This window comes from Eupeodes corollae, chromosome 3 (assembly GCF_945859685.1).
Source record: "Eupeodes corollae chromosome 3, idEupCoro1.1, whole genome shotgun sequence".
In the NCBI taxonomy this organism is placed as follows: domain Eukaryota; kingdom Metazoa; phylum Arthropoda; class Insecta; order Diptera; family Syrphidae; genus Eupeodes; species Eupeodes corollae.
In genome coordinates, this window is record NC_079149.1 from 62,956,508 (window position 1) to 62,978,240 (window position 21,733).

A 21,733-nucleotide genomic window follows, 5' to 3' on the forward strand; every position below is an offset into this window, starting at 1 on the left:
AAAAATTCAAGTAACAACTTTTTTTAAACAGCACGAAAACCTTCAAAAAGAACAAAAAACTGATAAGAAATGGTTTCCATTGAAATATTGTCAATAATACTTTGTTTAGTTTAGTCAAATCGACGACGGGTACAGCCAGCCTCTGCTTATTATTTAAAACTGTTATAAAATTATTAGAAATATTTCATTTTCCAAAATCTTTCAAATCTTTGTGTACTGAAAATGTAAATGTTAAGATTAAAAGACTATTATATATTTTTCTTTTTTTTTTTTGATTGCAGGTCTTTTTATTTTGTAAATTTTTTTACTGTATTTTTAACTTATTGACAAAATACATATATACAATATTATTGCACCGGAGATGTGGAATTATTTTGTGGTACTGCATCAAAAATTTTATTTACAAAAAGTGATTTTTTCCGGTTCTAGCACTATTTGTCAAATTGTTTTTGTGAATGAATCGGTGAATTTTGATGGAGTGATGAATTAACGCAGGGCGCTTGTGCATCGTTGTTTTAAGACAGTCGAAAATTAGAGACAAGTCAATTTCTTGTAGATCAAATGTGCACGGTTAACAGACATTTTTCATTTTATAAGGCACCATTGCTTGTTCCTTTTTTAACTTCAACTTTATTTTATGCTTGGAAACGCTCATCACTAGTGAGGACATTATAAGCACATCCAAGTGCCCATGAAATTTCATGGTTGTCAATTTTTTTATATAACTTAAATGAAAAAAGAAAATGAGAATAATTAAAGAAAATAATTTATGTATATGGATAAATTTTAACTTACCTTTATTTTCTTTGTATCTGAAAGTCCATATCCTTCTCGTAATAGAATGGAGATATATGTAAGATCGAAGCACATGAATGGCTGATCATCATTTGGAATGGCACACACTTCTCGAGCTTTTTTGCGGAAATCTTCAACGGTGATTTCACCACCAGCAAAAGGATCAATTAAACCAGACTCAGTGGCTCTTTCGAAGTAGTAACTGAACGCTGCAACAGTATGTTGCTTCAGAGTAAAAGGTTTTGGTTTAATAAGAGGCATAACTTGACTCTTAACCAACTCTAAGCAATCTTCGAAGTCGACAACAGGATTTTCTAGTGTTGATTTGGAATTCTCTTTGCCACTGTTTGAAAAAATAAATAAGTATAAAAGTTATGCTTAGTTTAATTATCTTCCTCAGAAATGTAGGTATAGATTTTATTGTCGACAAAAAATGCTTGTTCAAAATTCATAAGGCTTAATATTTTATCTAATAGGGTTACAGATCTTATAACAATGTGTTTATCAAGCATGTTCCTAATAAAGTAGTCCGATTTGAGAAATATGATATATATGAAAAGTTTATATCTAGGTTTCCAAAATCGATTTAAGGAAATTGAAATCTAAATTGCAAATGGAAAGAAATTGATTTTAGGGTTATTCATTCGATATCAGTGAATTAAAACAACTGGCATGTATCACATCAGTCATTTGTATAATTTCGTTTGTTTTAATTTGTCCTGAGCTTTTCAATAAAATAAATATAAAATATTAGCGCATTGTGTTGATGCACACGAAAGCCAGCTCCAGATTTGCGTTTCTTTGGGATAATCAGTTTCCAAATATCGTTTGGGAAAGACTCTAGAGTCGAAATTTGTTTTACTCTTAATTTTATGGAGAAGACAATACAACGAAGAAGCTACAACTTTTCACGAATCAAGTGTATTACATACAAAAAGTTCAGGTTTATTTTTTTTAGTGAAACTACTACTATCAAAAAATATTAGTTTTTAAGCTACCATAAGCAGTTAGAAAGAGCATCAACGCCTTTAATACAACATCACTCAAAAATATTCTTGCGGAAACAAATCTTCCCTCTGTTGAACAACGTTCCACACAAATCATCTCGATCTTAGTTGTAAAATTGGTCTTCTCCACAAATTTAGTTATCGATGAAGACATTCATTAAGCCACGGACCTTAAGTGCAAGAAACGTATTCCATCTGCTTTAAAAACAATCCTCGACAAAGCTTCAGAAATGGATATACCAACAAAAACTCCAAAAAACTCAACTTTCTCATATCCTCCTTGGAATATAAAAGCCGATTCATTTGTATTGAGTCTTGCTCACTACAGCAAAACAAATACAAGCAATGCAGTATACCAATCACTGTTCTCAAGTATCTCATCAGAACTTAAAACTAAAGGCTGGAAATTTATATTCACTGATGGATCCAAATCAAAAGATAATTAATCGTTTGCAGTCACATTTAAAAACTATTCTATTTTCACCGCAGAAGCCTTTTATTCTTGAAGCAGCCAAATCAATAAGGAATTCCAACGACTGATAGCATATCAGTCGTGAAAACATTTAAAAATCCAAACAACGATTCAGATCTTATTTCCGCGATAAGGAACAAGATAAAATAAAACTGATGAGGACTCCAGGTCATTCTAATATACGTGGAAACGAAGAAGCTGATAAAGTAGCAACCTCTACCACCAAATCACCGTTGTATAAATTCAATATATACACCAAAAAAGACCTGAAAACCCAAATACTGAAAACCTTGAGAAGAAAACAAGAAATCGAATGGAGCCTATACCACCACCATTATAAAAAAGTTAACGAACATACAACCTACCCTAAATACCCTACAAACGTATCAAAACAAAAAATCTCTAATTGCATCCACTTAAGACTTGGTCACACCTCAGCAACTCACAAACATATTCTAAACAAAAACAATCCACCGATATGCTCCACCAGCAATACAACCATGAGTTTAACTCACCTCCTCGAAAACTGTCAATCGTCTAAACCTGCTCTTTCGTCAATTTTCAAAAATATATCGATCTATGACGTATTAAAAAATCCCACCAGCTCAAATATCGAAAAAGTTAAATAAACCCTTAACTTCAATGTATAAACATTTTAAAAACAAGCAGAGCCAATAGTCTTCGCAGCTAGACTCTCTCCTTTTTTTTTGTATGTATATTACCTTGCAATTTTAATTAGGAAGTAAATTTAAATTATTTAAATTACATTACAATTAGTTCTAAGGAAAACATGTGCCGCGGTAAGCATTGATCCCTAGAAGTGAAAACTGTCATTTTGTCAGAATAATGAGTAAATATTTTAAGTTAATTGCAAAAGCAATTTGACCGCTTAAACCAAAAAAACAGCTGGAAAACCAAACAAAACAACCCCAGGAGAAGAATGAACGAACATTTGCGCCTTAAAAAAAAATCCTTACATGTCTTGAAGAAAAATAAAAAACAAACTACAACTTCCAATAACTTTCAGAATTTTTCGCAGAAGACTTGTTGAACTTGCTCAGATGGATTGCAAGAATGAAAAACAACGCCGTTTAGATTCGCTCACGATCATTTTAATTGGAGTGGGCCAAAAGGAGGCAAAAAGTGGAATTTTTTGTGGATAGACGAAACAAATTAAATTTGTTCAGAAGTGATGGCAGAAAAACCGTTAGAAGGCTTCCTTCGAAAGAACTAAATCCCAAATACATCCAGAAGACGGTTAAGAATGGTAGCGGCAGTATTTTCTTGGTATTGCGTTGGACCAATACATTTGATCGAGGGTAAAATGGATCAAAATATGAAGGTGAATATCATGAAGGATACGATACTGCCTTAAGCGGACGAGATCATGCCTCTGAAATGTGTTCTACAGCAGGACAACGACCCTAAGCACACATCCAAATCTGCTCAAAAGTATTTTAAAGACCAAAAATCAGCGTATTGGAGTGGCCATCCCAATTGCCTGACTTAAATAACATAGAACATTTTGGGGAGGTTTAAAATGCGCGGTTGGGAAACATTTAACAAAAAATTAAACCGCACTGTGGAGAATGGTACAATATTTTAATTGACAGACGCCGACGAAAAGTTGAAAAGTTTCATAAAACAAAATTGTAAATGCGTTTCCAATTTAGTTTTTATCTAAAACAAGAGCCAGGTATTAAGTCTCGTCTAAGAATTTTAATTGGATAACTTTAATATAATGAGGGTTAAAAAATGGAATCTTGTATCTCCTCGAAAATAAGACTAAATAGGTTTTATGTGGGTTAACACCCAGTCCACACCGATCAGCCCAAAAGATTAGTCTGTCTAAGGTATTTTGAAACAGTTGTTTTATGATGTTACGAGTAAGATGCTTTCCTGAAACTGCTATAGCAACGTCGTCCGCATAAGTGATCACTGTGAAATCCTCCACATCCAGACTAGTTGGGATTTCATTTATCACTAGGTTCCAGAGGAGAGGAGATAGAACACTTGCGGTTTTCCTCTACTAACGAATCGTCTGCCAAAAGAGTTGCCCAGTTTTGAGTTAATTATGCTACTAGTCAGCATTAAATGAATTAACTCCCGAAGCGAACTCCCTACAGTTAGAGATGTTAGTGCAGATGTGTCCACGTTGTTAAAGGCACCTTCGATGTCAAGGAAAGCAACCAAAGTGAACTCTTAATCAGTCCTATTCTGCTTTTCACGTGGATCGTATATTCGATTCACCCATTCGATTCCCTTTCACACTGCCTTTGCATTCTGCTATCCATCGGGTGAACTACATTATCCTAAACCAATTTTACATTCAAATAAACAGCTGTTCGTGTAAAAACCTTCGGAATGTTCGATAAATTGTTTTGACTCATACAAAAATTAAGTTTAATTAATCCGCCTAAACAGAATAATCTGTGTAATTTATGGAAATGGGCAGTATTTGACTTTGTATTCCAAATGTAAGCAGAGGAATAAGAGAATGCTCAAACAAAGCTTCGGAGAAATGTTTAAAAGTGTCTTTCTTGCACTTAAAATGTTAATATTCTTTTATTTATAAAAAAAATATTCTTAATTTAGCAATAAATTAGTTGTCTCTTACATTTTGCTTATAAAAATTAAAAAACGAGACATCAAATGAAAAATCCGCTACATTTTATATGCGGATCTGAGTTGTATGGAATGAATGCTTTCACGTGAATAGAAGAATACCGCGCAGTATTACCGACGTTACCAACATACACAGATTCACTTCGAATGAATAGTAGAATAATGATTAGTGAAAATTCTAGTAAAACTCCTCCCGATGAATAGCAGAATAGGCCTGTATGATGGAGGGCATATTCGTGTAACGCTGTTTCTACCGATTTACCACCGAATACTTATAGTCGTAAATCTTTAGGATTGACTTGCGAGCACCACTAAGGGCCAGGCTATTTATAATAATTTTTAAATTCAGAATAGCTTTGCATTTAATTTAATTTTTTTAATCTGTGTATCTATTTGTTCCTTTTTTACATTTTTGAATTTTAAATATTTCAAGTTATATTTAACTATTGATAATGGGCAATGTTAGTTTGAAAGAAAAAAAACATGAAAATGAAGAAATTGAAAAAATCTTTTAAGTCAGTACAAAATTGAATTTTTATAACTCTGCTTGGTGTTTCTATTTTAATGTCCATATCTGTATTAAAAACAAAGCCTTAGGATTGTGAAGATGAGGCAACATAGGAAAGGAAGCTCGTCAAAAATTATGCTATTTTTTATAACGATATAACAATAGCCCAAATTATTAATACTCACTAAGATCAGGGTTGCAATTTTTTGTAATTCAAAAAACATTAAAACATGAGTCTGTAAATGACTTGTGCATTTAAAAAAATAATTAAAAATATAGTAAGTGACTTCTGAATTTAAAAAAATTGAATTCATAAGCTACAAAGTGCCTTATGAATTCACAACTTAGCAAGTGATTTATGAATTAAACAACATAAACTTGTGACTTGTGAATAAAAAAATAATAATTCGCAGTGACTTATCGTATACAAAGAATGAATGTTATGAGCAAGTAAGTGACTTATGAATCAAACTGATGTAGTCTTTACGGACTTTTCGAAGGCTTTCGATAGGGTCAACCATTGTATACTATTAAAAAAGATGGAATGTAGCGGATTCCATTCTAATAGTTTAAAATGGTTTGCGTCCTATCTCATAGGTAGAACACAGTTTGTCCGCGTTAATGATTTACTTTCTGAAGTGATTCATGTAACTTCTGGTGTTCCTCAAGGAAGTCACTTGGGACCCCTTCTATTCCTGATATTAATCAATGACATACCAACGGTTATCAACAATTCTCTCTGCCTAATGTTTGCGGATGATATCAAAATTGTCCGCTGTATCATATCCTTGGACGATTGTCTTTTACTTCAAAGTGATCTTGAGCGCTTATCTGTATGGTGCACTGCTAACCAGCTTTTCTTAAATGTTTCTAAATGCCAATCTTTATCTTTACCTCGTAGTCTTAGTCCAATTTGTTTTGAATACGAAATAAATAAAACAAAATTACTAAGCTTAAAGAAAAGAAAGACCTAGGTGTAATATTTGATTACAAACTAAACTTCAACTCCCATATTGATTTTGTTGTTGCTAAAGCAAATACTGGCATAGGTTTGTGGTTCGCAACTCAAAAGAGTTTAAAGATCCATTTACCCTTCGGTCATTATTTTATGCTTATGTGAGATCTTCCCTAGAATACTGCTCAGTAATTTGGAATCCTTTTTATAAAACTCACTGTTTAAGAATTGAAAGAATTCAGAAAAAGTTTTCGTGAATTGTAGTTCACCGACTAAATTGGAACATTGAAATGCCTCCTTATGAAACCAAATGTAAACTGCTTGGTCTAACACCACTTGATATTCGCCGTCGGTATTTTTCAGTGGTTTTCATACGTGGTATTATTACTTCTCATATAAACTGCCCTTAACTTTTGTCCTTAGTCGATATATGTATATGCTCCGTATAGGCAAACGCGATCTTGTACTCTATTTCATGAACCCTATCATAGAGTAAACTATGGTTTCAATGAGCCTCTAACTCGATGCATTAGAGAATCTAATATCATTTGTAATCATGTTGACTTCTTTTCCTACCAAAGTCGAGAAACTTTTAAAAAATATTTATTATATTTATTTCTTAACTCCTACACTGGTGGTTCAAGTTTTAGCCTTACATAATTAGATATTTTTATTTATATTTCACTTCTTTATTACTAAAGTTAAAACCTTGTTTCTGAAGTCTGTAAGATTATATTTTATTTGTTAATTATATTATATTAATCTGCTTGATGAATAAATAAATAAAAAAAAAGTTGGAGAGTTGTCGTTTTTGCAGTCCCTGTAAATTAATTCCATGAGAAGCAATATCGATAAGATATTTGAACATCAAATCGACACCCACCATTTCTTCATCGATTTCAAGGCCGCATATGACAGCATTTACAGGGACGAGCTGTAAAAAGCCATGTCTAGTTTTGGCATTCCTACCAAACTCGTGCTTTTGTGCAGGATACCCATTAAGAAATCGTGTTGCTCCTTAAAAGTTGGAAACAACTTAAAAGAACTTTTCGAGGTAAAAAAGGTGATAAGATTCTTAACATCGTTCTTGAATGAATAGTGCAGAGCTCCACCTCAACGCTCTACCTTTAAAAACTTTATCCAATTAATCTGAAGAACTCAGCGTGTTAATGGGTTTGTGAGTATTGAGGCCGAGGGGTCAAAAATGGGTTTAACGGTTAATGATGGCAAAACAAAGTACATGTTCTCATCAAGAAAGGACCTATGACACCGACGGGCCGGTCAAAACGTCGTCATCGACAGACGTAACTTTGAGATAGTTAAGGACTTTGTCTACCTAGGCTCCGTTATGAACACAGAAAACAACACCAGCTCTGAGATCAACCGAAGCATTACTCTTGCTAACTGCTGTTTCTTTGGGCAAAGAAGACCGTCATCATCATCGGTGCAGAAGCATGGTCTATGATGAAAGCACTTTCTCGAGAGAAAAGTTCTTCGCGTGATCTACGGTCCCGTATGAATAGAAGGTAAGTGGAGGAGAAGATGGAACGATGTACTGGCAGTACAGCGAAACAGAATTAGCCAGAAGGACAAAAGAGCACATGGAAACCAATGCTTCGGCTTGGAAGGTCTTCGAAATTAACTTTACAATGTTAAATTGATACAAAACTCTACCTCAAGAAAATGTACTTTATCAAAATTAAATATCTGACAAAAACTTTGTTATTGACATTTTCACAAATGCCAATGCAATGTTTTGAAATATTTAACATATGAGTTGTTTTTAATTATTCATGAAAGCAGACTTACTAGTATCTCTCATAATGTCGTACGTATGTTTACGGTAAGATATATCGAATCGATAATCATTTTTATACTATTGTGTACTTCAAATCAGCTTCTTATGACCATTATACTACTCTAACAATTTTTACACATACTCTAACCTAAATACTCAGTTAATTTTAATATTATAATTTGGAAATGGAAAGGAGCAAAATTATTCTCATACCTTATTTTATATTCAATATTTGAATAAGTCCAAGTTTTATTGTGAATAATAGGATTTAAACACGAGCTCTCCAAAACAGTATCACCCTTTTTGTAATTACGAGTAAACACTGCATGCCTTATAGCCATCAAGCCAAGGCCCAAATAACTGTGTGTGAAAACATGTATTTGCTTGTTGACTGTTTGTACTGGATGTATGTATTTTTCATAAATTGGAACTTGTTCTGGGTCAGGTACGGAAAATGTAACCTGAGTACTGCCACCACCCAAATCCAAAGCGGCGGCTTGGTTTGCTTTAGCTAAACGTCCTAGCAAGAAATTAACTGTGAACCACGAGAATATTCCTTCATCTGTACCATCCATAATTTCAACGGCATTTTCGTTCACATTAAACTCAGATTTTGCAAACAAATCTCGCACAGCGTTCAGCAGATTTTCTGCTTTTACTTGTGGCAGCAATCTGAGTCCTGCAGTAGCTTTCAACACCAATGGTGTATCAGACCATTTTTCTTTGGGAATAAAAGCTTTAGCTTCATCTAGAAGCAGTTTTATAGTGTTTGCTCCCTTCACCGGAGAATCGGCGAATGAAGAGAGACCCGGTTTTCGCTCCTTGAAGATTTCTTCATCTAAAATCAGTTTATGGTCTGAAAAAAATACAAAAATCAATTTAGTTCCTTGTGCAACGTTCGCAAGTGCCAGATCATTACCAATAAGACTCCTATGGAACTTGTAAGCCAAGACTCTGCTTCCGGTCGATCCAGCGTCAATAATGATGGCATACTGTGTCTTATCATAACCAAATTTAGATGCAATCCTTTCAAAAATAGGACTCATGGAATCCATATAAACTCCTTAAATAAAACATTTTATTAAAACCATAATCTCAATCACATAAAGAAAAATGAGTCTACTTACCTAAAACAATTAATAGCAGGAAAGCAGATACTATCAAACAGAGGAACGAAAGTTTAAGATTGCTCGTTGCTTTTCCTGAAGGTCCTGAGGACTTTCTTCGGCTTGTTGCCCTTTCAAACGATTCATTCTGGTTGAGCTAAAAAAGAAACATAATTTTATGAGAGAGCAATCGCATAATTAAGAACTAACAAGTCTGTATTCAATTTCCATGACACTACACTTATGTATATTAATTTTGTATTGATTATTCACGTCAACAAATTATTTTTCTAAATTACATTTTAATAAAAGAAATAAGAAAATTATTACAATATTCAAGTATCGTAATCGTAATAATCAAAATAAAATATCAGTAATCTTAATTTTGCCCACGTTACCAAAGACTAGATGACTCAGATAAGTTAATATTAAGACAGACTTCTTTAGGGGAAATTTATTTAAATTAAGGGATTTTTATGTGGTGCGTTCATGATTCTCATGAAAGAAATCTCTCTGTCAATTTTACGAAGAATTGTGAAAAAGTGGTGGATAGGTGGATTTTTAAATTCCTTGTTGAACGAGTTGGATAGCTGTATTGAGAAAGCTGTCAAAAAATAAAAACAACTTTCAGCTGTTCACAAAAAGCAGAGAAACATTTAAGCTTCGAAATCAAAATTGTTGTGAGATAAAACATTTAATTAATAAGAGATAACCTTAATCTGTAATCTATGTTAAAATTCCTCTTAGCTCAATTGGAATTCTATACGTTAATAATTACTTCCTAAAATTCGGAGGCAAATAGCTTCTTCATCGTCTATTATGTACAGAACATCCTCAAATACAACTTCAACTAACATTTTGTATCTTTTTGTTTACCAACAAATATAAAATTCTTAAATCAATTTTCAAGTTTCTTGAAATTCAACCATGTGTTGAATCAGCTGTTCTGTCAGATACCCACATAGCCCATAAATTCCTTTTTATCTCAGCTGTTTTTGATCAGCTGTTATTTTACACGTAAAACACTAACAAAAAGGTATCCGGTTACCCTTCTATCTGAGATTGAACTCAACCAATTTTAAAGCTGATTGCTTAAAACCTAGCAATCAAATTAGTTTTGCATTTCTTTTCTTTCTCTTTGAATAGTGGCGAATGAGAAATAGAATCATTAAATTTTGTTCCCAGATTTTTGAAATCAAAACAGAGAAATTTGTATGCGAAATTTTGTTTATATTTCTGAAAATGCGTAAATCTCTGATCTTTGAAATATAAACTGACCAATTTTTGTACGAGGTTTCTTATGAGGCGATCACATATTTGTATTATGTGCAGAATCCTTAGGCTAGGCGCGCACATGCAACTTTTTCAAAAACATTATTCAACGATTTAGTTGAATGTCCGCGCAGTTACCTATAATTCCTTGGGACAAAAACTAAGGAATTGGTTTGAGGCCGTCTAGTTTGTGTCAAAACACGAACTAGAAAGTTGTTCAAATGGGCGCCAGAATGGTTTTCGCATGTGTGCGGACTCTCATATAAGTCTATAGTGCTCAGTTTAGAAACCAAATAGTTTCGAAACTAAAAGTTGCATGTGCGCGCCTAGCCTTTTAGATACTAACTACATAATTCCTATTTCCTAACTAATACTTATTGTATTAGTATAAATGCAAAAAGGGGTAAATCTGCCGAAAAATCCATATCTGCAGATTTGATCTTAAATCAATATATTTTGTCCTATGGAATGTAAAAACATGGGGATTTTGTATTTTGACAGATCTGGATTTACCCATGAAAGGCGATTTAAATTAAGAGTGTCAAAATAGTTATAACGAGATATGTATGTATACATAAATCAAAGCAATTCGTTGAAGTATTTATTTTGCCCTATTTTTTTTATATTTTTTGGGTGGCTGATATTTCAAGTGTGTAAGTTGTATTCCACCAAGAAGCATACATCATATAATTTTTTAAAGTTTTTGAGAAACTAACATGTTGTGAGTTTTTTAGAAAATCACAAAATCAAATCCAGCTCGAGTTATGATCTTATTATATAAGGCAATTAAAAGGTTTCCAAAGCAAGTATGTCAAATATGTTTGATGGATGTCAACATATTTTGCTGATTTGGCATAAAATAAATAAATAATTGAAAATATAAACGCACTTGTATTAAGCCTGAAGCAAATTAAAAAAAAATAGGATTACTTTTATGAGCAAAGCGATATTTTGCCTTATTGAAATTCTGTTATATATTTCCGTAACAAAGAATGAATTTTATATGAATTGTTATTTTGGTGTTTGTCTTGACAAATGAAAATATGTAACCTTTAAAAAGATGAACTGCCAGAAATTCTAACATCCAAAAAATCTTTAAAAAATCAAACAAGAACCAACAACGCCCAGTTCTCAAAGTTGGTGGAGCTAATGGAGGTAAACTCCGAAATTGCCAAGGGTGTCGGGACGTTTGGATCATCAAAAAAAATCAAGCCCAATATTGGCATTCGTTTGCACTTGAGCTAAACGCATTGGGACCTCCTATACGAGAGGGTAAAGAGTGGCGCAAGGTCTGTAAGAAAGAATACTACAAAACGGTTTTAGAAAATTAAATTTCAAAGGTTTGGCTGGACTATAAATTAAAACTGAAGAAGAAAATCGCGACAAATAAAAAGGATGTAGTCGCAACAGGTGGAGGACCTTTTCGGCAGTTGTCTTTGTTCCCTTTGGAACAGACAGTTGACAATTTGCTAAGTTTAGCAGGCTGTTAATCCAATGGGTAATACGTTTGGAACATTCAAATGCAACAGTGGAACAACCCGACTCAAATGATGCAGGCACTGAAGTTGAACATGCTCTCATGGTAATGACATCAGCCCAGTCAACAAAAATCAACGAATGTCGTAGAAGCATTGGAAAGTTTGTGGATGAACGAGTCAAACTCCTCCAAAAACAAACGTAGACTCAAGAAAAAATTCTTGTTGCGTCGGATTCCATTCAAAAATCCCTTTCCGAAATGGCAAGATATTCAAGAGAGAATTATGAACTTAATAAGGAACATGTTGAGTTACTCAAAGGAAAGGAAAAACGGAAAGAGAGAAAATGTATAGAAGGCGCAACAACATAAAGATCTTCTGGATTTGAAAATAAACAAACGAATGTAAATTACAATACCACCTAAAAAAGTATAAGAAAGTAAAACTAAGTACAAATGTATATAAATGTTTGAAATCGTTTTTTATTTTTTTTTTCTCTAAACTAAATTTGTTATTTATTTTATAAGTTTCATTAGATATTTTGATTTTATTAATATTTAACATCTGTGTATAATTATGAATTTTTAATAGATTTTTTTTTAACATCTTTACTCCATTATTCTACTGCATCTTATATTATTAGAGAAATCGTAGGGCGCACGCAAGTTTTAAAATTGGTGGAATTGCAGAACTTTGAGTCGTTTGAAATTATGAACTTATCTGACTTAAAGCATATTTAAATGCGTGTTTAATTTTATCAAAGTAATTGTATATTTTATTACAAATTATCTGGTACTTCCCGTGGGTTTGAAGCATCTCTTAAACTTCTCCCCAATCTGCAGATCATGATTTTTTCTTCTTTATTTGTTACTTCTTCATTTTCATCCTCGAAAAACAATTCAACGCAGCTAATCATATTTATTTGTATTTACTTTTTTCACAAAAAAAACAATATTCTTCAATCTGACTTTATAAATATTTATGACAATGAATGACATTTCATTTCCAGTTTTTAAAGTTGGCGGTTTTGTTTTCAAAGACGAACTACGGAGTTCGCCATTGGTAATACCACCAAACTGTTATTTCGCCGAAACATTCGACTTTAGGCGAATTTTCAACTCGTGACTCGTGAGTGATAATACGCCCTTTTAACTTATGTTTGCAAATCGTAAATTGTAATATATAGCGGTACAACAAATGGTCGTTATTTACACACCTTTATTATTCATTTTGAATGACAGTTGATTCTCTAAACTGATTTTGTTTTCCAAATGTCATAACCGAATTGTATAAAATATACTGCTGAATACCATTTACTAAATGTCTTTGTTTTTAATAGAAAATTCATAACAGAATGTGCCCAAACATTCATAGCAGAATAAAACAACTCACCAAATATTTCAAATTATGTATACCAATAATGACCTTCTATGCCCTTCTTATTTTTTTTTTTTTTTGTTAACTCTCTTTAATATTGTTTCAGTTCAAAAATTATAATCTATTATTATTATTATTAAAACGAGAGATGATTTTTCTATCAAGATTTTTTTTTAATCCATAATCGTGACCCTCAGAAAATTTATCAAATTGAGTGCTTTTTCTTATCCCAAAATCTTGAAAATATTGATATCGTGTTATTAGTTTTCATTTTTGATTGATTTTTAACTTCTAATCAAATTAAAGGTAAATAAGGTCACGAGGTTTCACAAATCGAAATTTGGATTCTTTAGTTAACACTCGAAGGATACCAGCCAGTATACCCATTAACAAAAGATAAGAAACTATATTCCTATTGGTTATTACATTTTTGTGCCATCAGCAATCAATGTTAAAATCTATCATTTATATGCAATAAATAGGCTATTAAAAATTCACATCATGATTTAGAGTAACAATATCTCATGACAATTAGTGATTTTAATTTTAAGACTAGACATTTAAACTCTTTTTCTATTGTACTGAAAATAAGTTATAGCTTAAAATGTTTGTCACTCTCGAGTTATCTTGAATTTCAATTAAGGACAGTCTTCTCCTCAAAACGTTGGCATAAAGTAATGACAAGAATGAAATGTTTTTTTTTTTTATATCTACAAGACCCATGACTAGCATTTTAGAAAATGAGACAATCTTTTAACTTAAAACAAGTATCTTATCTTATCTACTTGTATCTATAGATAGGTGATCAGCATTTTTGTGTATTATTATATGTGTTGAAACTTTAAATACGCATCGAGATTATCTATCTTGAAATTTGAAACATTATATCAAAAAATGAGTATAGAAAAATAAAAATTAATAAACAAATTTGAAATTAAACTTTTGATCCATGATTTTGCTATAAAATTCTTTCCTACTCGTCTTTTAAAAAAAGCGAGAATTACAGTAAACAATATTTTCGTTGTATTGATTTCGAATGGTGACTGTATTTTAAAATATTCATGGGAAAACGGCTAAGGATAAGCTCATCTAGGCTTGTTTTAAGGAAAATTATTATTTTCTTTTAAATATATTTGTTCAAAATAAAAAAAAACATGCCGCCAAGCTAATATTATGTTACCAAAAGCAGTATGTGAAGACAAAGAAGAAAATAAATAGCATTAGATGTAAAACAAAAAATTAGAATGTTTCACCAAAACTCATTGCTCACCGAAATTAACTACCAGGTTAAAGAATTAGATCTACACAAAAATAAAATATGTTAGAGAAAATGTTTTAGTGCGGTTAACGAAAATGAAGTATCTCATGTGATTGCTAACTTGAAATCAAAAACTTCTTTTGGAATAGATGATTTAAGCAGCACAGTAATTAAACAAATACATGGTTTTATAACATTGTCAACTTAAGCTTGGAAAATGGGGTATTCCCAGAATGCCTTAAAACTTCGTCTTGTTTTATCACGATACATAAAAAAGGTGACAAAACAGACCCTAATAATTACAGACCAATTACCAATTTCCGTTTTCTCAAAAATTTTCGTAAAAATTTATAACTTAAAGAATGCTTAAGTTTCTTGGTAAATATAGAATTCTCAGCTCTTCACAATTTGGATTCATGAAGAGTGAGTCTACCGAAGTTTCAGTAGTGACTCTCTTCGAGAGCATCAATTATGAACTCGATAAATCAAATAAATCTGGTGCTCTATTTCTTGATCTGACGAAAGCATTTGACTTAGTCGACCATGAACTTCTTTTAAATAAACTTTACAGATATGGATTCAGAAGTAACATTTTTAACTGGTTCTCATCCTATCTTCAAAACAGGTCCCAGCATGTGCGAATCGGTACAACTAAGAGTGATTTGATCGCTAGTGCATGTGTAGGCGTCCCCCAAGGGTCAGTGTTCGGGCCTTAACTTTTTATTATTTATATAAATTCAATTTTTCAGTTGCCTTTCAAAGGAAATATGGTTGATTTTGCTGATGACTTAGCCTTTTGGTATGCTGCTTCTTCTGTTGATAGAATAAAAACCTCAATGAATAGCGATCTATCTAATTTGGCAAACTGGTTTAAGTATCATCAAGATGGTGCTGAGTAGCAAATCCAACATTATGTACTTTTCCTTGTCAAATGAAATTCCTATATTGAAAATGTTGGTCTTCTTGACGCAAGCTGTGCTCATTCTAGTTGTAACGTTTATTGCATGTCACTTAGACTCTAAACTGAACTGGAAGTCACATATCATGAGTGTTAAAAAAATATCTATATTGTTTTGAACAAAATCTTTCTCTTGCGAAAAATAGTACCAACAAACCTACCAACATCTATCTATTATGCATTAGCTAACTCTCGCTTAGAATATGGTATTTCCTGATGGGGTAGTGCATTTAATAACAGCCCAGAAGAAGATCATTAGAGTAATGGTTCACAAACCTAGATGGGAACCATCATTCCCGTTATTTAAATCGCTCAATATATTACTTCTTCGGGCATTTTTATGTTTATAAGGTATTGAGACTGTTTTATCATACAATACAGTCAAAAGAAATGCTATAAATCACTCGTTGAAATCATCAGCGTCTGCTGTGACTATCAAAAAACTAGAACAGAGCATCTTAGATGCTTCTGTAATGTCATAGCTCCATTTATATATATTAAACTTCCAGCAGATATAAGCAACAGCAATGGCCAATGCCACATGTTCTTAAAAAATCTTAGAATTTGACTCTTTTCTTAATCAGATGTGGAAGACTTAATGCGTGTAGTAGCTTAACCTCTTTTACCACAACAACCCAAACCATAAAAAATATGGTTTTACTTGCTTTATTTAAATATATGTCAGTCATATTCTCTCTCACATATTCCTAGCCCAATCCTAAAATCTTCATCTGATGCAAATATACCTCTACTTTTTTGTAGTGTTCTCTCACTCTCATACAGCAATAACTTCGACGCGGTTTTTCATCTAAATTAAAAGTATATCTAATGAAAACGCACTTTTCACTGGTATCCGTACCACAAAGTGCATGATACCATTTCATTTTATAATTCATGGTGAAAGACTATTTTCTCTTCTATAGTTTTAATAATTATTTTTATAATACATTATGTATAATTAAATACTGTTAACCTTTAAATAAGGATTTTGTTAATACTTTATGTACAAAATAAAACTAAGTTCTTAATGTAAACTTTACGCTATTAATCATTAAAATTAAACATTATTTTGCTAAGACAATATTTGTAAACATGAAATGGAAATAAATTTAAATCTAAACATATGGACTTAGTAATCCTTGGATACGATTATGTATGATTTAAACTTTCACCTTGATATATTAAGTTAAAGTGCTGTTACTATACGGATATTAAACAAAATTCTGTTCGTGATTGGGCCAATGGCAGTTTTAAAACATAATTCTTATCTTGCACAAACTTTTAATGAGGCATATAAAACCAATTTATATTTTGTGCACATTCATATAGTTTGGGCCAAATAATTGAAGTGTTTAAAAGATTTATTCTTGCATAAATTAGGAAATAAACATAAAATTGAACCCAGTAGAGTACTTTCTTGATACTATAACATTTGTATAGTTCCAGGAAGAAAACAAAACTGCTTTTTCCTAATTCTATATCAATCAAGCATCAAGCTCCCAAAATGTGTTTCTTTACAGCGAAATTTGTAGCTGTGTTTGCTAATGTATTATTTCGTAAAAACATATTTGAAATTTTAAGATAAGCTTTATTACTCCCAAAGTTTGTGCAAAATTTTTGTACGGGAGATAGCGACATACATATTTTTCGCTTTTCGCTGTTTGATTTGTTATATAATAAACGAAAACGCTTGTCTTACAAACTTTCTGCTTTGCAAAACTTACTAACAAATTGGATCATAATTATCCAGGAAAAAGGTTAATTTTTGCAAATAAAAAGAATTAAAACTTATTTAAAACGAAAATTATTATTGGCATTTCTAAATGTAAGGCAGTGAACATGGGATCTCAAGGATTCTGAAATTGTAGACTGTATATCACAGTTTGTTATAGTTTTATATCATCTATTTCATCATATTTGACAATTTGACTCGTTTTTCTAACATGTTGCCCAAATCTGTACTAGTTTTTCCATGGCAGAGGATTAGTAGACTAGCATTTTAATCAAATAACCTCTTCAAGCCATTTAGATATAAATAAAATTGTGAAACATTGTTGAACAAGAAAAATTGGTTTGGGATTGCTTCTCATACAATGGTGGGATAAAACATTAATCAAAAAAATGGTGTGATAGATAAGTATTTTTACGTTGCCATTACCCAGAGAACTATGTTGGTAAAATGAGACCTTCAACCAGACAATGACCGGACTAGTAAAAAAGCTAAAGAGTGGTTTTGATTTTCAGATCATCTGACCTCAATAGGGAAACTTTTGAGATTATGCGATGTCAAAAAGAAGTTTAAGCCCCAGTTTTGCAAAAACAGCTTTAAACACAATTGAGACTGCATGCAAAAATATTAAGAAATTCTTGTTAACAAAATAATTAAAATTTAATTAATTTTATCAATTTTTTTCATCTTTTATTTTCAACGGTCTTTTATTTTCTATTTCTATTTTTTTTTGTTTTTAACCAAATTAAAAGTCCTTTAAATTAAAAAAAAAAAAAAAAACTTGAGAAATATACAGTTCTTTTCCAATCTTTTTGCTTTTTTTTTTCTCACTTACAAACCATTATCTGTTTTAGCTAAACTAAAAGCCCATTACCAATATTTTTCTTTTTTCCTTAATTTTTTTGTTTTGACTAAACTAAAAGTCACATTTTTTATTAAACTTATAAATACCTGTTATTGCTCGCTTTATACTATATATATATATCAAAATATACTTTAATGGTGAACATTATTTCATATGGTTCAATGTTTTCTTTTTTTTTTCCTTTGTTTTGACTAAACTAAAAGTCACATTATAAAAATAATAATTTAAAAAAAAAAATTGTTTTCTTTAATATTTATATTTATATTTACATTTTCTTTTTTTTAACTATGAAACTTATTTTGTGAAATATTCTCTCTTTTTACTCAAATTGTCCTTTTTTTGGTTGTTTATTTAATTAGTTTTTTTTTCCCGGCAGACGGCTTATATAGCCATGCTTTGTATATCTTTTATCATGAAATATTGTACTTATAAAAAAAATTGAAAAAATAAAGAACTTATCTATCTATCTATCTATCTATTTTCTATTTCATGAAAAAATGTGCTTTTATTATAGGTGCTTGAAATTAAAATGATTATTTCGGTTTAAGTTTATGAATATTTAATTAATGTTGTCATTTTTTTTAATTTTTAATGGTCTTTTAATTTCTATTTCTTGAAGAAATGTGCGTTTATTATAGGTACTAGACATTTAGCTTAAGGTTTAACTTTTTTTTGAGTATTTTTCGGTTCTAGTTTTAACCGTCTTTACGGCAGCTGTATATTCAACATTCTTGTATCGTCTTTCATTCATATTTTTTCAAGCCTGCTCATTAAAAACTATTAAAAGAAATTAACACAGTCTTTTGGCGAAGCAGAATGAATGGCGCCTATTTTCTAGAATCTTTTCACATTTTGTGAATGAAAAACAATACCTCGATAGTACATATATATGTAGCTTATATTTGAAGACGATTTGGGCAAACAATGATTATTATTTTGCAGCTGGCTTAATAAAACTCAAAACAATAGTTTCCGTACATACGTACAGTGGTTCCCAGCCAAAATGATGCACTCAATTTCTTTACTGAAAAACTTAAATAACAAGAGAACCGCTTGAAAATAAAAAGAAAACCATACGTTATATTATTTATTAGGTTTATTTCAATGATTTTAAACATTTTAAAAATGGAAAAAGCCAACGAAAAATTGCAGAAATGGTAAAAATTAGTTCTTCAATAGTGCAACATATAATTGAACGTTATGTCAGTGAAAATTGAGTGGTCAGAAAGGCAAAAAGCTCCTAATAAAACATTTTCCGATAGTGATTGCCGATGGATTGTGAGAAAAGTGAAGGAAGATCCTACCTTAAGTGCACCCAAATATTTCCATAAAAAGTGCGGCGCTGAGACAATACGCCGGATCTTAAGAGATGCGAATTTGAATGGAAGAAATCCTCGGAAAAAGCCCTTCATCAGCAGTAAAAACAAATAGAAAGACTCAAATTTGCTAGTGAGCATCTTAACATGGACGATTTTTTTTTGGGACACCATAATATTTACTGATGAAAGTAAATTTAATCTTCACGGATCGGATGGTAAGGTGTTCGTTTGAAGCCAGCCAAATACGGAGCTCCAGCCGAAGAATTTACGTGGGACAGTGACACACCATGTTATGGTGTGGGGCTGTATGTCTTCTGCTGGCGAAGGAAACCTGGTTTTTATCAAAGGTTATATGGACAAAAATATATATCTAGATATTTTGAAGCAAAACTCCTCACCTCAAAGCTTGTTAAATCGATGTCAAAGAGACTGGAGTCAGTGATTATGCAAAAGGGGTATCCTACGAAATACTAAGAAAATTTTACGAGTTTTCCCACTATTAAAACAGCTTTTTTTATGGAACTTAACACAATACATCATTTTAGCTGAGATATTGTTTCTAAACAAAAAAATTAAACATAACTGGTTAAGCTATTAAAAATTTATAAACTCTTTATTTTTTGTTAAAACCACCAATTGAATAAACTTAATAAATAACATAACGCATGGTTTTCTTTTCATTTCGAAGTGGTTCCCTATTTATTTAAATGTTTCAGTAAAGAAATTGAGTGCATCATTTGGCTGGGAGCCACTGTACATATATATACATAATTGTAGTATTGCTTGATTTTTTCTTCTCAAAGGTAAAATAAAAATAAATGAAATGCCTAAACTAAAGTTTGCCGGTAACATTACATGCTTAACACAAAAATGTCATCACCAGTAGATACAATATATACCTTCAAACTTTTGATTATTTCTAGCAATACATGTAAGTACCCTATGTAACTGATATCTAAAGATGACAACGCTTTTTTTAAATCAAATAGAATGAATTATAGGCAAGTAAACCTTGGACCTTTGGCAATTACTCTTAATTACATGTTGTTTATATTATTATAAAGTCAAATCTGCGTGCCGACAGCAAGTTTTCATTTCGGAGGTAGGTACATAATTAACCAAAAATCAAAAACATGTTCTCAATATTTTGTTTTCATACGAAAATACCCAAAAGAGTAAATAAGTTAGTATTTGCCGTATTATCACAGATATACCTATATTTGTTAGTGGTAAATAATGACAACGTGCATACTCTAATAAATAAACATTTCACGGTCCCGAATTTCTATCTCTAGATTCAAACAGGTAGCTTGCGCCTACCCACATAATATGTATGTACATACATACATTATGCTTATACATGTTCGATTGTCATTCTCACAGCAAGAAACTTTAAAACTTGCGATATAATCACTTCAATCGACAAAAAAAAATATAATCAGTGAAACTGAAAAAGTAATGATAACGATTAGCATGTACCTACATACGCATATCTTTTTAACTCGGCAACTTTAATAATCCTGCACGAAAATTAATATTTCGTTGTACAAAAATTCAATGATAATTTACTTAAACATGAAATAAAATGGAACTTACTTTGCGTTTTCTAACATCATCCGACGTCATAATTATATAAAATTAAATAAAGTGGATTATAATCACAAAACAGACCGAAATGATTAAAACCTTTATTTTTAACAAACGAGACCTTCTTCTTCTTCTATAAAATACTCTCTCCCATGGAAATTTGGGTGGTCACTATTCAAATCAAAATTTGGATTCACTGGACTGGCGCGGCGGGCGGCGACTGGCGTATTGCTATTGGCGAAACGTCAACATTTAACGGCAACTAAAAAAATGTAACTAGCCACAGAGTGTTTTTTGAAGAAACTATTAAGTCCAAAGTTTCTTGTTGTGTCCAAGTACGTCAGCTGTTGGATTATTCCCAAAATACAAATTTCTCAAAAGGGCATTTTTTCGAAAACAATGATATATAGCTATCCCTTACTTCGCACAAACATTCAAATGGTAGCTTTGGAGAATTGACATGAAGGTTGTTTTTTAGAATTGTGTGAGATTATTTTTGAAAAGGAAAAAAACTTAAATTTGTTGATACGCACTCGCAATTTGATCTCTATAATAAGAGAATTTTGTAAAAACAATTTGGTAGTAACGAATTGCAGTGTGTTTGCTACGAACTGTCAAACTCTATTC

General features: G+C 31.6%; 1 protein-coding gene across 2 annotated transcripts; it reads right to left on the reverse strand.

Annotated features, from left to right (window-relative positions):
- Positions 1-255: 255 nt before the first annotated feature.
- On the reverse strand, positions 256-21,365 carry LOC129949739 (nucleoside diphosphate phosphatase ENTPD5). Of its 2 annotated transcripts, none has more exons than XM_056061369.1 (6): positions 21,116-21,365; positions 9,288-9,423; positions 9,080-9,223; positions 8,374-9,016; positions 796-1,138; positions 256-725 (listed from the first exon to the last, which is right to left on the reverse strand). In XM_056061369.1, exons 1-6 carry the CDS (start codon positions 21,143-21,145, stop codon positions 636-638), a joined length of 1,386 nt encoding a protein of 461 aa, XP_055917344.1. In that variant the 5' UTR covers positions 21,146-21,365; the 3' UTR covers positions 256-635. The 2 variants fall into 2 exon arrangements, with proteins under 2 accessions (XP_055917344.1, XP_055917345.1); XM_056061370.1 differs by lacking the exon at positions 21,116-21,365 and adding an exon at positions 9,477-9,633.
- Between the last annotated feature and the right edge of the window lie 368 nt (positions 21,366-21,733).